Source organism: Anguilla rostrata, chromosome 2, assembly GCF_018555375.3.
Source record: "Anguilla rostrata isolate EN2019 chromosome 2, ASM1855537v3, whole genome shotgun sequence".
Taxonomy (NCBI): domain Eukaryota; kingdom Metazoa; phylum Chordata; class Actinopteri; order Anguilliformes; family Anguillidae; genus Anguilla; species Anguilla rostrata.
The window spans coordinates 57,654,274-57,671,381 of NC_057934.1; the positions used below are offsets into that span (position 1 = coordinate 57,654,274).

The window sequence follows — 17,108 nt, forward strand, 5'->3', positions numbered from 1 at the left end:
GCCAGGAACACAGAAAAAAGTGAAGACACAAAACTTTCTTTGTTTCTTTTATTATTATTTTTAAATCACGTTTCATTTTCCTTCTTTTGCTTCTTTTTTTTATAGAAAAGCCATCATATTTTTCTTACATACAAGCACACTTTGTTTTTTAAAAAATACAGAAAAAGAGGGGAGGGGAGAGGGATGAGACAATGACAGCGAGGAAAAAGTAAACTTTCCCAAAGTAAACAGGGAAAACAAAATGAAAAACATTGAAAATATTCAGAATATTTTCAGTCCCTCGTGTTGGGTAAAGCACGGGTTTCCAGTTCAAGCTTTCTGTTCTTTTGTTCTTCTGCACTATATATTTAAATATCAGATATTTCTACAAGCATTTCAGCCGACACAGGCCTTAGCATTGACGGTACTTAGCAAGTTTCTGAACAGGGAAGGCAAGGGATGTTACGTGAACTATTCTGAACCTTGGCTGCTTTAACATCCCTCCTCCTCCTCATTCCTAACATTCCAACAACAAAAAATAATTTTTTAGTGTTTCTACAGGGTTAACTTCATTTCAGGCTGCTTGCAATGGTATAACGAGATGAATACCGATTTCTGCCCTTTGCTAAAAAAAACTGGCACCAACAATATCTAATGTGAACGCAGATTCTTTGCTACAATCGAATGTTTCATGAGAAATGCTAATGGGTACACTGGGCCTGTTTGTGAATTATGAAAGCAAAACCGTTCAGAACAGTAGCCAGGCTATAGGTGCAGCATAGGTCTCTGCCTCCCCAATATAATGTTCAGTGACAATGTGCATCTCAGTAAATCTGCATTCAGAAAGGATGAGAAAGAGAGGGGATGAGGAAGCAGAGGACTGCCAGGAAGGAGAAGATGACAAATAATGATCCTGACCTTGAGGACAAGGGCAATACATCTCCTCAAAGAGGCTAACTAGCAGCCGACCTCATCTCTACTCCCACCCTCAAAATCTCAGCACCCCCCTGGCCTTATCTGCTCCTTCTCTACACAAGGCAACCTCTCTCAAGCCTCTCTTCCATCTGTTCACGACAGACTCTATAAATAGGATTTAAGGGTTACCACTGGAGCCCATACTGGGATTATCAAAACAAGTCCAGGACAGATTTATTTAAAATCCAGTTAGGCTGCATGCTTTGTGGCATCATTCAGCTGAACCCAGAAGGGAATGCTCTCCTTGCTGCTGTCCATTCTGACATCACTCATCCAGGCGTGAACTGGTGTCTTTGTCCTTTGTGACATCACTCGTCCAGGCCTGAACTGGTGTCTTTGTCCTTTGTGACATCACTCGACCGGACACAAATTAAGTCTACATCATTTTTGACTAAACAGAACTAGACCTGGAACTGTGTCTATGCTCCTTGAGACAATGATTGACCAATCAGAGCGTGCGCAGTACAGAACCACTCAAGTGAACGAATCAGCTCAGGCCATGTGGTAACCAGGCCGATTCCCTCATTAAGGCCTGCAGCCATTCACACGCCTCACTTTTGCTAGGCATTAACTGGTTGCCAGAAAATTCCAGAAAATAGCGGCGTAGCAGGAATATTTGAGCGTGCTCAGTAGTGCTGTTGGGCAGTAGTTTGGCTGATGGAACAGAACACCAGTCCCAAATGGTGCATTGCTGTCGTGCCCTTGAGCTCTTTACCTTATCTGAACCACTCCAGCGAATGCCCAGCTGTGTAAATGCACAACATGCTGACATCTCAACTATGTAAATTACACTAGTACAGGGTGCCTCCTAAGTAAATACTGTTAATGAAAACCAAATAGCAGAAACCGATTATAGACTATGTGTAAAATGCAACGAGAGACTCCGCAGACCCCAAACAAAATGCATGTTTGATATTGTGATAAAATTACCTGGAACCACTCATTTGAAAATGTGTGCTATGACCTTGTTGTGCCAAGTCCATGAGTATGTACCCCTTTGGTAAATGAGTATGTATCACTCTTGTGATTTTTTGTGGTTGTTGTTGTTGCATACTCTACATCATTCCTCTCTGTACTTTACCCTTTATCTTTTTTCCCTTACCCTCTGCTTTTATGTTAGAGAATGTAACATTTTCCCCTAAATTCCTCAGCAAGAGGCCAGACCAGACCATCCAGATTTCAGCCTTCAGTTTTCATGGTGTGTATGGTGCACCAAAGTTTCTGGTTAGCAGGCACCCACAGTCCAGCTGGGAATTAGCTGTCAATCCCTGCTGGAGGCACAACAGTCCTGTGCCACCTGGGGTCTTTACCTGCAATCATCTAAATAACAGCCCCATGCACCTCTCCTTCACCACCCAGCTGCCCAACATCCACCGCTTCGTCCGTAGCACAGATAAACACACAGAAGACAGAGAGCGAGAGAGAGCGTCTGTGTTTGCAGGCGTGTCTGTGTGTGTAGCATACACTATTCACCTAGTACTTCTACAGACTGACTTGTGTTTTTCCCTTTCTCAGAGGAACATACCTTGTTTTCCTTCAGTGTACCCCAACCCCCCGCCCCCCAACCCCCCAACCCACCACAAAAACCAAAGAGAATCCCAATTTCCCCAGAGAGCGAGAGGCATACCAAACAAAGACCAGAAGAAGCCAGATCAGCTTCAGGGTAAAAAAGAAGAAGAAAAAAAACACAAACACATACCACAGCAAATCTGACTACAAGGTAGGGCGACCCTGTCAATCAAAGACCAGGAAGTGACCTCATTCCACTTAGAGACACCAACAGTAAATACCCCCGAGGGCTTTGAAGAAACCTTTCCCTGTGTCTTCTCCCCTCTGTTCTCTTTCATTGGCCAGCTAGTACGTGCCTGCGAGATTTTGAGAATACTTTAGAAGCACAGAAGAGGGCAGGAAAACGTGGAGGAATTCAGTCAATCATGTTGGTAATTTTTTGTAATCTGGCACATCTGTGTGTGTTTGGTGTTCGTGGTGCGATAGGGGGAAGAAATTATTTTGGGATAATGTTTTCAACTGTCGAGCTTGTGTGAATTGTATGTGTGACAGTATGGCTTTCAGATGTAGTTAGGGCAAAGTGTAAGATTGACTTTGTCAGTTTAATAAAAAAAATATAAAAGTTTTTTTTTTAATGCTCAAAGACTTGGATCTGATTTGTAAAATTTTGGGTGGGGAGAAGGGAAGGGTTGTTTGCTACAGTCAGGTCACATCATTGGAAAAAATGACAACAAAATAGACAACAACAATAACAATAATAATAATACCAATAAAAAAACATGAAAAAGTAGCAAAAGTGAGAAGGTAGGAAACTTTGCACTAAAGTCGCGGTGAGCTCAGACTCAGGCTTATGACTCTCAGTCTGTGTCTTCATTCAGGTTCTTTGTCTTTCACAGCAAGTAAAAAAAAAATCCCTAAGGGGGGGCAGCTGGTGTGCCATTGTGCTCAGCAATGGGAGAGAGACCTCTTCTCTTAAGAGAATGACTTATCCGGAGCACCTTACGCAACGTATAGCACTTAAATTGCATCCATTTATACAGCTGGACACATGCTGAAGAAATTCAGGTTGAGTACCTTGCTCAAGGGTATACTGGCAGTTCTCCTCTCAGTGCAAGTTTCCCTAGAGGAACCAATGTGTTCAGTGCACAGAATCCAGGGAGCGGTCCAAGTGCTGCACGGGTGAGGTGCGCAAGTTTTTTTTTAGTCTCCTGCTTTACCGTCCCCACCCCTTCCTCCCTGCATGACCTTTGACCTCTCCAGAGGGCAGGCGCTGGCCTCTGCGCGTTCACAGATGTGCCTCCCTGTGTGCAAGTCCAGCAAAGTGACTGCCGAGATTATTCATATTTAAAAGTACTAAAATAAAAATGTTCAAAAAATTGAATGTCAAAAAACTGACATTAAAACATAAACTGAGCATGGGTATATGCAAACAAGGCACTTCAGTTTTATATTTAAAAAAAAAAACATGACCTCTACTGGACATTGCACTTGAATGTGTGTCAATAAGTTTTTTTTGTCCATTGTTAACTCAGCTGGCCAGTTTGCAATGCCCCATCTCCCTCCTGCCCTCTATGGTCTCTCAGTGTCTCCAGAGCAGGAGAGAAGATGAAACTGCCAGAAAGTGCCCTCTGGTGAGAGGAGGTCCAAACGACACAGTGGCACTGAGGTCAGAAGTAGGAGGGCTTGAGTGAGGCCAGGTTGTTATTGGCGGAACAGTGCGTCTGCATGAGCGGCACTTCGCACTCCCCGTTCCAGGGGCAGGAGGATGCTGGCTTTATTTCGGGCTGCTTCTGGGGCAGGGTCCCGTTGTCCAAGCTGGCCTTGACCCCCTCCAGCTCCAGAGGGGAGGGGTCCTCGGAGCACATGTCTGGGTGGGCCCCCTTGGCCCGCCTGCGGCGCAAGTAGTAGACCGTTCCCGCGGCGACCGCCATTGCCACGGCAACCGTGAGCGCGGCGGCCAGGGCGGGCGCCAGGGCCGTCACCAGCTGCCCGTCCTCCACGCGCGGCTCCGGGGCCGCGTGGGGGGTGGCCCCCGAGTTCCAGGGCACGGCCGTGGGGTCGGGTCTGTGGGGCGGCTGCGCCGCGGTTTGGGCCTCGATGCAGGACCGGTCCGCCCCCACCCCGCTGGGCGACGCCCCCAGGGGTCCCGCGCAGATGGAGTAGGTGGAGTTTGGGCGGAGCCCCCGGAGAGTGTACTCCGGGTACGAGGCCGGGACGCTGAGCTCCACGGGCCGGCGGTCCGGGCCCGACAGGTTCCGGTAGGTGAGGCGGATCCCGCGCAGGTACGGCCGCTTCTGGATGAAGCGCTGCAGGTCCAGCAGGATGGACGTGCTGGTCACCTGCCGGGACCCCAGGTCAGGGTCGGGCGCCGCGGCCACGAGGGTGGGCGGGACCAGTGGGAGGTGGTGGGGCGGAGGCGGAGGGGGAGGCGGCGGGAGCTCCTCGCGGGTTTCGCAGTAGGGGCCGGATGTCCCGCGTGAGCAGGCGCACTCCAGCTCCCCCTGGGCGTGCAGCAGGCACGTGCCCCCATTTAGGCAGATGTTGGAGGGGCAGATGTGCGGGTCCGAGTCCATGGCTTCCCGGCTGCTGCTGCTGGGGGACGCTGGAGAGAGGGGCGGCTTGTTGTCGTACTCCACTGGGGAGGGGGTATCGCTAGGGAGGGGAGGGGGTGGGGGTGGGGGTAGGGCCGGGGGTGGGGTGGTGCCAGGAGGGGTGCTGAAAACCTGGGGAGGCCGGGGAGGGGGGGTGGAGCTCCTCACTGTGCTGGCGGGGGCGGCGGTCGTGGGGGGGCAGCCGAAATCAGCACGCTCCAGCCTGGCCAGGACCTTCCCGGCGTTGAGCGGAGGGAAGTGGCAGCGGGTCTCCTCGGGACGTCCCAGCTGCACTCGTCCCTCCCTGAGCCAGCCGGGCAGCCAGGCCAGGGGGCAGAGGCAGTTGAAGGGGTTCTCGGCGGCAGTGAGGAGGCGGAGCCTGGGGAAGAGATGGCGGAAGCCCTCGGGCAGGCCCTGCATGTTGAGGCCGCTCAGGTCCAGCTCCTGAAGCCCCCGCAGGTTCTGGAGTTCCTCGGGCCGGGGGCCCGGCTGGGCCATGGGGTTCCCCGCCAGGCTGAGCTGGGTCAACCCCCGCCCCGCCTCCCCCAGGGCCACCGGCACCTCCCTCAGCTGGTTCCGCGACACGTCCAGCTCGTGCAGGTTGCCCAGCGACCGCAGCAGGTCCCCGCTCAGCTGGGAGATGCCCAGCCCGGCCATCTTGAGGGACTCCAGGTTGGGCGTCTGGAGGTCGGCGGGGGCCGGGGGGGACAGGCCAGTGTTGTGGCTGAGGTCCAGCAGCAGCAGCCTGGGCAGGCGCAGGGCTGGCAGGCCCGTCAGCTGGTTCCCCTGCAGCTTCAGCTCCAGCAGCTGGTCCAGCCCCCAGAAGGCCTCCGGGTGGATGCTCTGGATGTGGTTGCCGTGGAGATAGAGGCGCTGCAGCAGCGTCAGGCCGGAGAAGCTGTCGCGGTGGACGCGGGTGATGAGGTTGGAGGACAGGTCCAGGTTGTGCAGGGAGGAGAGGAGCTCGAAGGCCCGGTCCGAAATCTCAGACAGCAGATTCTGGCTCAGGTCCAGCATCTCCAGCCCACTCAAACCAGCGAAGTCGTCCCGGGACAGGGTGCTAATGCCGTTCTGGAAGAGGTAGAGGTTTTTGGTGGGGGCCGGGAGCCCCTGGGGCACGGAGCTGGAGCGTCGCTGGTAGCAGAAGATGGAGTCCCGGTCGGGGCAAGAGCAGTCCTGGGGGCAGTCGCTGGTCAGCGCCTGGGCGGAGAGCAGGAGGAAGAGGAGGAGCAGGAGGAAGGGCTTCATGATGTCAGCGTCCTCGCATAACCCCACCACCCCCTCCAAAGACAAAGAACCTGCAACAAACAGGGAGCAGAAGGAGAAATGTCAGAGGTGAACCTTGTTTCATTTCACATGTAAAACTGTGGGCTGGTGAATATCATCATTGCAGTCTTAGTTTTCAATTAGACAACTGAGTTTCTATGAACAGTGAAGGGTATATCACATGTTTCTGACAACCTGCCAGTTTTACAATGGAATTCAGGGATTTGTGGTCTAAAGGAAGAAAATAAATTTCAGTTGTACAGGTCTGTGTACACACAGCAGACCCTTTGAAATGGATACGCCACCTTCGCTAACCTTTTCCTCCTCTCTCGGTCCTCTGTGTTTAAATGTAGCGTACAAAGAGAGACAAATCCGGTTTTAATCACAAAGGCCGTACTGGGTGTAGGCACATGCCAACTGTGGCCAATGACAACAGGATATAAGGATGGTTACCAAATGCAGACAAAAGAACAGGTCTTTTAATAATTCGCAGAGTTTCTTTTCAAGTGCTTCTTGTTTTTTTCTCTCTTTTAAGGTGGTTATTACGGGATTGCGATTATCTGGGAGGTTGAACGCCGTGATCCAATCAAACGCTCCGCTCCGGCCTCCGCTGCTCTCTGCAGTCGGAGCACCTCGCTCGCTCGCTCGGGCCATTGTGTCGGGCGATCGATACCGCCGCTCGGTTGGAGAACGGGGGAACAATGGCCCGCGGACGAGGCGCCATTGTGGCTCCGTGTTTGCCAAGGGCAGAGCGCTGACCGCCAATCCGCCAAACGAAAAGAAAGAAAGCTCACTGCAGCTGCAGTGCTTTTTTTTCTCACTCCCTCCCTCCATCTACCTCTCTCATTCTATCCCTCTGTCTACCTAGCTCTCCATACCTGCTGCGCCTTCTGAAAAGCAAGAGACTATCTCTCTCTCTCTCTCTCTCTCTCTCCCTCTCTCTCTCTCTCTCTGTATCCTGGGAGTGACGCACGTAATAATAGGGATGACATTGGAATGTGACAGTGAGGTGGAAGTTCTGAAGTTTTATTTCGCCATTGCAGAAGGTCTCATAGCAGAGAGACAATTATTTTAGCATCTGCAGCTGGGCCAATGGGAAGAAGAACAGCCAGTCGATTATGACCTCATCATTTCAGAATGTATTATAATGTTATTCTTCTCTGGCTTTTCACAGCTTCTTGGTTCCATGCCTTACAGCAATGGTCTGTTTTCACTGAAGTTAAGGCACTGCGCGTGTGTGTGTGTGTGTGTGTGTGTGTGTGTGCATGTGCGTGTGTGCACGTGTGTGTGTGTGTGCATGTGCGTGTGTGCATGTGAGTGTGTGTGGGTGCGTGTGTCTGTATGTATGTGCGTGTGCATGCGTGTGAGTGTGTGTGCGTGTGTCTGTATGCATGTGTGTGTCTGTGTGTGTGTGCTTGTACTTGATCTGCAGTCTAGTACTACAGTCTGAATCTGCCACACCAGCAGTGCTGAATGACTGTCTCTGACACACCACTGCAGTGCATGATATCAGCGCGTCAGCAATTTACTTTTTTCTTTGTTATTTCCTCTGTTCTGTGACTCAGACACTCTCCCCCTCCCTTTCACTCTCTTTTGCCCTCACTTCTTTTTCTTCTCTCCCCTTTTGTCAATTATTCCTCATATTCTCAAAATTGCCCGCTCTAATATGTAGTGTGGATGATCGTTTCCATTTTGCAAACTGAAGTTCTAGGATTTTTAGAAAGCGTCTTCTTCAAACATTACTGCACAGTCCTTTGATGATACAGATATATGACAACACACAGAGCTCATGTTAAACAACTCTAATCCCTTTTATTCTTCCAAGCCAAGAGGCAAAACAAAAATGTGTTCCTATTTCTATGGAGCAGCTAAAAGAGAAACATCAGCAGGCCTACCAACCAAGGACATCAAACACAACCACAGGCTCAACAACTTATCGAGGCACAGACGGGGATTAAACTCGTGATCTTCGGTTTACGAGACCAAAGCCTTACCACTTGGCCACTGCGCCACACAAGAGCACCATTCAATCATGGAGAAAAAAGCAGGTGATGGGTCTTGATTGTAATCAGTAATCAGGTATGCCGCCAGCTTTATGGAATCAGTAATCAGGTAAGCCACCAGCTTTATGGAATCAGTAATCAGGCATGCCACCAGTTTTATGGAATCAGTAATCAGTAATCAGGCATGCCACCAGCTTTATAGAATCAGTAATCAGTAATCAGGCATGCCACCAGCTTTATGGATTCAGTAATCAGGTCATTTAAATAGCTTGCTGTAACAATAATTATAAATGACAGTAATAATTATCACTCTGGACAGAGACTAATAGGTCAAGAGAGTTAAGTGATAAGTAAAGCTTGAATTAAATAGCAACCTTGTAGATACATTTTACCAAGGCGTATAGTTAAGCATCAATTTACAAGACTGCCGTGTTAGCGCTTGGACATCGGACCTGACACAAATGTTTTGCAGGAAGCATCGGGGCCGTGTAAAAATTTTGTCAAACACATATTTAAATATCCCACCTGCTGCATGCAAATTGTTAGTTATAGAAACAGTTAACGCTGAAAGCATCCAGTGTACCATCACTCATGCCATAAGCAAAGTCACAGAAAGCTTGCGTAAAATGGCTGCTGTCCTTCTGTTCTTTGCCAGAACATGAATGTGGCCCAGAGACTCATGTCCCCTACAGGGGACAAAAGGAACTGCTTCTTAGGTCACAGTAGGAAAGCCAGCGTGGTGTTCACTGGAGACGTGTGTCAGCGAGCTGAAGCTCATGCCTCACTTTCAAGATTAAAGGAAAGAAAAGCAAATAGGCAGAAGACCGCAGACTTTTCTTTCTGCCCCCTTCCCCGCCCCCCCACAACCCACACACGCACACACACCCCTCACCTTCTTTGATCTCCAACTTCACCCCCTCTCCATGGACCGCAGCATTGTTTTGTATAAGAGCATATTTTTGTAAAGACAGGAGTGCGTGAACCACAGGAAGGGGTCAGACACTATGTGTATCCGAGTGTAATTCGGTTCTGATTGGTTCTCACCATGTGGCTCTGCCCCCAGCACTGCCAGTGAGCCGATTGGACCAAAATCGCAGAACCACCTGGACTCATTCATGTCACTTTCTCGCCCTCCACTTGCCTCTCCAGTCCTGGAGGGTTACACTTTTTGCCGATATCCTTTCAATCCTTAGCCAATGTAGCCCTTGGAAATAGGGCTGAAGGCTTAAGTTGTATGTGAGTTAAAATTGAAACAGTCCAGAAGATGTTTGAAATCTCTGCCTAAGAGAGGTTTGCTGCATTATTAGAGTTTTACATTGTATGGGGTTGGATTCGATGAGGGGGTGCAGTACCTAGTGGGCCCACATTAGACCAAACCTCTGTGGGGTTGAAAAACTTTGCAGTCAACAGTCTTTCAAAAATAGCACTCACACAGCACACACTCTCAGGCATTTCCTCTCATCCGGAGGAAATTGTTTTTAAAGCAATCAGTCCAAATTATCAGCTGAAGACTCCATGAAGCACCCAACAGCAGTGACCTGCAACAGCAGCCACATAGCTTCTGAGGTACAAACCCATTTCCCTCACCATTGCACTACATGGGTTGCCACTGCATACCTGTGTCACACCTGGGAATCAAACACACAGCCCGGGTGTCCAGGGATCTTACTCCGCCCAGTTCAGCCAGTCAGCCCATCGTGACACACACGGACGAGGGGGGAACGCCCACATCGTCATTGGGACTGAGGCATTGGGTGAGGGTGTGATCTAACAGAGGGAGCCCCCAGGTCTGCTGATCTGCCCTGTAAAGCTGTAAAGGCCAGACGTTTCATCAGCTCGGACCGTGAGGGAAGCAGTGTGTGCGGAGATGGGGAGACAGGGGAAGGGGGGGCGGTTGACTGTGTGGTGTGTGTGTGTGTGTGTACATGTGTGTGGGAAAGGAAGGGCGAGAGAGAGAGAGAGGGAAAGGGAAAAAGGAAGATCACACAGAAACTCTATACCTCCATGGGGAAAGAGGCAGGGCGGATGAAAACAGCCAGTCAGAGAGAAAGTGAGCAATTTGGTGGCAGGGAGGTATTTATTTCTTTGTTTTAATTTCTTTGGAACGCCTGAGATACAAGCCTCATATACCGGCCTCTTATACAAGCCTCATATACAAGCCTCATATACCGGCCTCTTATACAAGCCTCATATACCGGCCTCATATACAAGCCTCATATACTGGCCTCTTATGCAAGCCTCATTTACCAGCCTGAGACAGCTTATACAAGCCTCATATAGAGGGCATGCACATGACGTCACAGTAAGTGGAAGTCACTGCGGTTACACCCACTGAGTGGCAGAAAGACTACTGAGTGGCAGCGTTAGCGTTCAGCCTGACTGCCGCGAAAACACAAAAAACACATCTAAAATGGGAAAGAGCTGTTTTGTGATTGACTGTACAACTAGATTCAACAAGAAATCGGAGCAATCTTTTTACAGACTGCCAAAAGCTAACACCGAAACGTGGATTTGCGGTTGTCATTTTGTGTCAGATATGTTGGATTTTTGGGTAAAATCATACCTTAAGTTAAGTACTTTATTGACTACTCATCAATTAAATATTTAGCATCTTTCATTTATATTCTGTGTAACTGTAAAGTTTTTGTCAGAATTTATTTTAAAAACTTAATTAAGGTATGGTTTTACCCAAAAATCCAGCATACCTGACACAAAATAACAACCACAAATCCACGTTTCGGTGCCTGGATTCCAGTTATTTCTGTGAATTGCAGCGATCCATTTGCTTCTCTTTTCTTTAGCTTTCGGCAGTCTGTAAAAAGATAGCTTCGATTTCTTGTTGAATGTCCATGGACCACTGGTTCTTTGGTAAGTTGTAAGGATCACTGTCGAGTCCAACTGCCTTTAATTTAAGCAGATAATCGTTTGTTTTACTCCCGGTTTTGCAGTTTCCTCTACTGAAGGCAGCCATGTCTCGCAGCATGTTTTGCCACTCAGTCCGACTGAGGGGGTGTATTGCGGTGGGAAAGGGACGTCAATGCGTACCCTCTATACAAGCCTCGGGCCTCTTATACAAGGACTCTTTTCTCCTGCTTAATTTTTTGTCGCTATCCCCACCCCACAGCTGGCGTGGTGGCCAAGTGGTAAGGCGTCGGTCTCGTAAACCGAAGATCACGGGTTCAATCCCCGTCCATGCCTGTTCTGCAGAACTGCAGTGCTCACCTCAGGCTAACGTCTCGTTTTGGAAAAATGGGGTCTCAGCACCTTGGAGGGGTTTTCACAAGTCAGGACCACCATGTGTACTGTGCCTGTCAGGAGATTTTCCATCAGGGGAAGATTTCTCCTCCTTTTTCTCCCCATTCCTTCACGGTTCAAGCATTCTGCACAGGCAGGGGATCCGGGGGAGTGAGGGGGGGTTGGTGTGTTTTGGTGAGTTCATGTAGGAGTGTCAGTAACACAATTATAATAAAATATCACTGTGTTTTGCAGCAATGGCACTGGAGTTTATGATCCATGAAAATAGAAAACCTTTTGGGGGGGGGGGGGCACCACCACAAAATAAAAAGTTAGATTTAAAAAAAAAACAACAAGAAGTAAAAAAAGATGGATGAAAGGCAGACTGTTTTCACTGATCTCAAATAGGGGAAGAAAAAAGAAAACAGAAAGAGCTAGAGAGAGAGCCAGAGAGATGGACAGAGAGAGAAAGAGGGGATTAGAGAGAAAAGGAACGAGTCATGTGAGCAGAAGTGAAGTGGCAGGTACTCGGGCCGGGATGAGAGGGAGGAGGGCGAAGCAATTTTCGGCGATCAGAGCCTCACAATCGCAATGTCAAGAGCCCTTACCCCTCAGCGGGAGGCCAGGGGCCAGGGGGTATTAGGGGAGCCAGTACAGGGGGTAAACTGGTGGGGGGGTGCAGCGGCTTTTCGGACGCAGGCTCAACACGCTCTGCTGTGAGCATTCTGAGCCCCTTATCTCTGGTGCTAAGCTGCCGAAAGGCCTGTGGCCTGACACAAATAATACCCAGTGGCACACAGCAGGGAGTGCACACAGTATATAACACCTCACCAACAGATACACAGCAGGGTGTGCACACAGTATATAACACCTCACCAACAGATACACAGCATCGAGTGCACACAATATATAACATCTCACCAACAGATACACAGCAGGGAGTGCACACAGTATATAACACCTCACCAACAGATACACAGCAGGGAGTGCACACAATATATAACACCTCACCAACAGATACACAGCAGGGAGTGCACACAGTATATAACACCTCACCAGCAGATACACAGCATCGAGTGCACACAATATATAACACCTCACCAACAGATACACAGCAGGGAGTGCACACAGTATATAACACCTCACCAACAGATACACAGCAGGGAGTGCACACAGTATATAACACCTCACCAACAGATACACAGCAGGGAGTGCACACAGTATATAACACCTCACCAACAGATACACAGCATCGAGTGCACACACTGGCACACCTGGTGGAGGTGTGGTGGCACAGTGGTAAGGTGTTGGTCTCGTAAACCGAAGATTATAGGTTCAAACCCTGTCCACGCCTGTCCTTTTCCACTCACGTTTCAATGTTCAGCAACTTGTATTTGCAGTTAGTAATGTTAAAGTGCCTCTGGATCAGTGGTAATCAACCCTTTTCCTACAGGAGCTGGAAAAAGCAGTCCAACCCTGTTCCTGGATATCTACCATCCTTTAGGTTTTCACTCCAACCTTAACAAAGCATATCTGATTCAACAGCCAGAGATCTTTTTGAGCTGCTAATTAGTAGAGTCAGGTGTGCCAAATTAGGGTTGAAATGAAAGCTTATCAGTGCTCTAAATACTCCTGCAGCTCTACAGTAGACTTGCCTCAAACCAAGTGGTGAGTGTCAATTCAAGTCAATTCAATTCAAGGTACCAAGGAGCAGCTGTAGTATCATTATGAAGAGTCAGTGCCCTACCTGTACTAATTCCGTGCTCAGTATGATGAGAACACATCTCCCGGCAGTGGAGTTCAGCAAAAACTATTATTGTGTGCTTGCTTTATGAAGTGACAGAAAACACCCTAAAGCAGCGCTGTCGAACCCTGTTTGTGGAGATCTGCCGTCCTGTAGGTTCTCATTTCAACCCTGATTTGGCACACCTGACTCTAATAATTAGCATCTCAACAAGATCTCTAGCTGTTGAGTAAGCAGTGCTTTGCTAGGTTTGCGGTGAAAACCTATAGGATGGCAGATCTACATATACAGTTCACATTTCTTCTTCAAGAATTTCATCTAAACGATTGGTGGCTCAATTCATGTATTGTATTTATTTATTTTATTTCATAGATTGCGTTGTTGCGTTCGTTGTTAGTGTTACAGTTTAACCATCAGGGTCAAGTTGAACTATGCGGTTGTTCCTGTACTGACGACTTTCTCTAGGTTTCTCATACTTGTTCTGTTATGGTTATACACTTGTGTGTCGCTCTGCATAGACGCTCCAAATGCTGTAATGTAATGTAATGTAATGTAATGTAATGTAATGTAATGTAATGTAATGTAATTCAAACGAAACCACCAGGAGCTAACACGTTGGGTGCGGTGGCCAAGCGGCAAGGCGTCGGTCTTGTAAACCGAAGACCACGGGTTCAAATCCCGTTCGTACCTTTTCTAAATTGTTATTGATGTCCAGTGCATAGCAGTCTCACTTCTCGTTTTACAAAGGAGGACCGCCTCAGTGTCCAAGTCACTGTTGCCCTGGTAACAAGTCTAGCTAAACTGTGAAGCTTCGTTGTGAAACAGAAAATCCTGGCATTCTTCAGAAGACTAACGAATATGTGTTTATTCTCAATGGTGCCTGATGTTATGGAATTAGAGCTTCCCTGCTGAATGATCACTGCTGTCCTGAACTGACAGAGCCATCAGGGGCACAAGGCATGGTGGCCAAGCGGTAAGGTGTTGGTCTTGTAAACCGAAGATCAGGGGTTCAAGCCCTGTCAGTGCCTGCCTTTGCTAAGCCTGTTCAGTCCAGGCTTTAGAGGCATCTCCATGCATTTGGTCTGCTGTGTCTCTGCCGATGCTGGTTTTGCGCTATTGCGACTGCAGCCTCACTGTATTGCGACCGCAGACATGCAGCCACAACAACGTGTCGCAGTGGGGATGCACGAGCATGTCGGGACACGTTGTCTCACAGGTCAGGCGTTAAGCATGTTATTTACCTGCGGCAGAAGTGCAGTCGATCTGTCGAGCGTGAAACGTGTTTTACTCTCTGAGCACATGAAAGAGAGAGCGAAAAAAAACAGAAGAACAGAAGGGAGAACAGGGTGAGACAGTGGTGGGGGGACAGACAGAAAGAGAGGGAGAGAGAGACAGAAAATGCAGAGCGCACTTATTCAGACACACACACATACACGTACACAAACACAGGCGTGCGCACACACACGCACACGCACACAGAAACACACACACACACACAGGCACACACACACACACGCACACAGGCACACACACACACAGGCACACAGACACACACACATGCACACACACACACACACACGCAGGCACACACACACACCGGCACACACACACACACACACGCACACAGAGCCACACACACACACATGCACACACATGCACACACACACACATAGACACACACACACACGCACACACACACTGAGGCACACATAGGTGATGTTGTTCTGTCAGCACCTGGGACGCACCCATAAAAAAAAGAAGACAACAAGAATAGCGTTCATTCACCTGCCCAGCTCTGGAAGACATGCTTACGAAAGGGGGGGGGTCACTGATGGCTTTGAGTTTCTGTTGTCATGTATCCCAGTCACAGACAATGAGATAACAGACCTGTCAGACACAGGTACTCCCATATCAGGTTCCCAATCTCTCCCCCCCCCCTTCAGCAGGGATGAAATCTGAGCTGTACAGAACACAACAGACCAAATCCCACTTACACACACGCACACGTACGCACACAGGCACACACACACACACACTCACACTCACACACAGACACACAACCATACTCACACTCACACACACACTCACACACAGGCACACACAGGCACACACTCACACACAGACACACAACCATACTCACACACACAGACACACAGTCACACATAGGCACAAACACTCACACACAGACACACACACGTACTCACAGACACACACACACACATGCACACACTCACACACAGACATACACACATACTCACAGACACACACACACACACATTTACACAGACACACACACACACGCACGCATACAGGCACACACACACACACTCACACACAGACACACAACCACACTCACAGACACACACTCACACACAGGCGCACACATGCACACACTCACACACAGACACACAACCATACTCACACACACACAGACACACAGACAAACACTCACACACAGGCACACACACTTACACACAGACACACACACATACTCACACACAGACACGCACACACACACTCACATACAGACACACAGACACACACACACACATTCACACTCACACACACATTTTTCTTCTAGACAACAAGAAATGCATGGGGTGGTCATGCGCAGAGGAAAACATATGACAGAAATGCAGAATTTTTCTGTGTGAAATATAAAGAGCCACAAAGTGAAAAAGCAGAGACATGCTTCACGAGAACAGACACTCAAACTGTAATCACTGCTCGCACACACACTACACATGATCTAATCATTGCTCCTGAATCGCAGAGGTAGATAGAGGTCACCTAGTCACTTTTTGTAATGTCACAGAGGTCGACAGGTCATCCAATCACTGTTCTCAAAGTCACAGAGCTAGACAGGTCATCCAATCACTGTTCTTAAAGTCACAGAGGTAGAGAGAGCTCAACCAATCACTTTTCATAAAGGAGTGGAGGCAGCTATAATTCAGAAGCACAGCGAAGTTGAACGCATAAAAAACTGCACACTTCTGGCCTGCACCCACGCCTGTTTTTCGGATGATGACTCTGACATTAAAGAATCTGGGGGAGGGGGGGGGAGGCGGTGTTGCGAACCACTCCCACAACCAGTCTCTGTGCCTGTTCTGAGTTCTGATTTGGGAAATGGAGTTCTCATAGAAGGCAAACACAACCCTTTATGAATATAAGCCCGGATAACCAAAGTTTGTCATGACATTACATTACAATCCATTGGCAGATGCTCTTTATTTATTCAATTCAGTTCAGTTCACTTGTATATAGCGCTTTTTACAGAGACATTGTCACAAAGACACTGTGCAGTGGAAATGCAAAAGACAAAAATGGGCAAAAAAAAAGCCAGGCTTGAACCCCCAAAAAGCAAGCATGTCCCCAGCGTGAAGAATAACATTCAAATGTTGGCGAGTACGACATCCCCGCTGGGAATAAATCTGGAGAGGAGCTGGACCACAAAGGGGGAGCCCATCCTCCGCTGGCCGGCCCAGTGTAAGAGTAAAGACAGAATGAATGGTGACAGAGATGGAAAGAGATCTATCAGACAAGAAAGGATAAAATGGCTTGGGCATGATGTAGTCAGAATAAATTAGCTGCTTAAATAAAAAGAGTTATCCACAGAAGTGGAGAAGACGAGCGTAATTCTCAGGGATATGAAAATGCGGGATGAGAAACCTGGCTGTCATTGAAGGGTTAGGAAAGAGCGGGTGAGGAGGGGACCCGCACAGGCTGAGAATGCTGTGAGCAGAACAGGTGCGGTGGGGCAGAGGTGTGTTATTCTGTACAGGTAGAGCCCTCGAGAGCAGGTCTGTG

The 17,108-nt window shown here is 48.6% G+C and overlaps 1 protein-coding gene and 4 non-coding genes across 6 annotated transcripts in view; 3 read left to right on the forward strand and 2 right to left on the reverse strand.

The window, feature by feature from the left end:
* Positions 1 to 293: 293 nt before the first annotated feature.
* Positions 294 to 17,108, reverse strand: part of LOC135249265 (vasorin-like) — a 28,049-nt gene continuing 11,234 nt past the window's right edge. For both annotated transcript variants that reach the window (XM_064324732.1, XM_064324731.1), the window contains one exon: positions 294 to 6,352. In XM_064324732.1, coding sequence (XP_064180802.1) covers positions 4,131 to 6,302 — 2,172 coding nt within the window. In that variant the 5' untranslated portion in view covers positions 6,303 to 6,352 and the 3' untranslated portion in view covers positions 294 to 4,130. The remainder of the gene's footprint in view (positions 6,353 to 17,108) is intronic.
* Positions 8,260 to 8,331, reverse strand: trnat-cgu (transfer RNA threonine (anticodon CGU)). Its single transcript has one exon. It is a non-coding gene; the product is annotated as a tRNA-Thr (tRNA).
* Positions 11,450 to 11,521, forward strand: trnat-cgu (transfer RNA threonine (anticodon CGU)). Its single transcript has one exon. It is a non-coding gene; the product is annotated as a tRNA-Thr (tRNA).
* trnat-cgu (transfer RNA threonine (anticodon CGU)) lies at positions 12,840 to 12,911 on the forward strand. Its single transcript has one exon. It is a non-coding gene; the product is annotated as a tRNA-Thr (tRNA).
* On the forward strand, positions 13,920 to 13,991 carry trnat-ugu (transfer RNA threonine (anticodon UGU)). Its single transcript has one exon. It is a non-coding gene; the product is annotated as a tRNA-Thr (tRNA).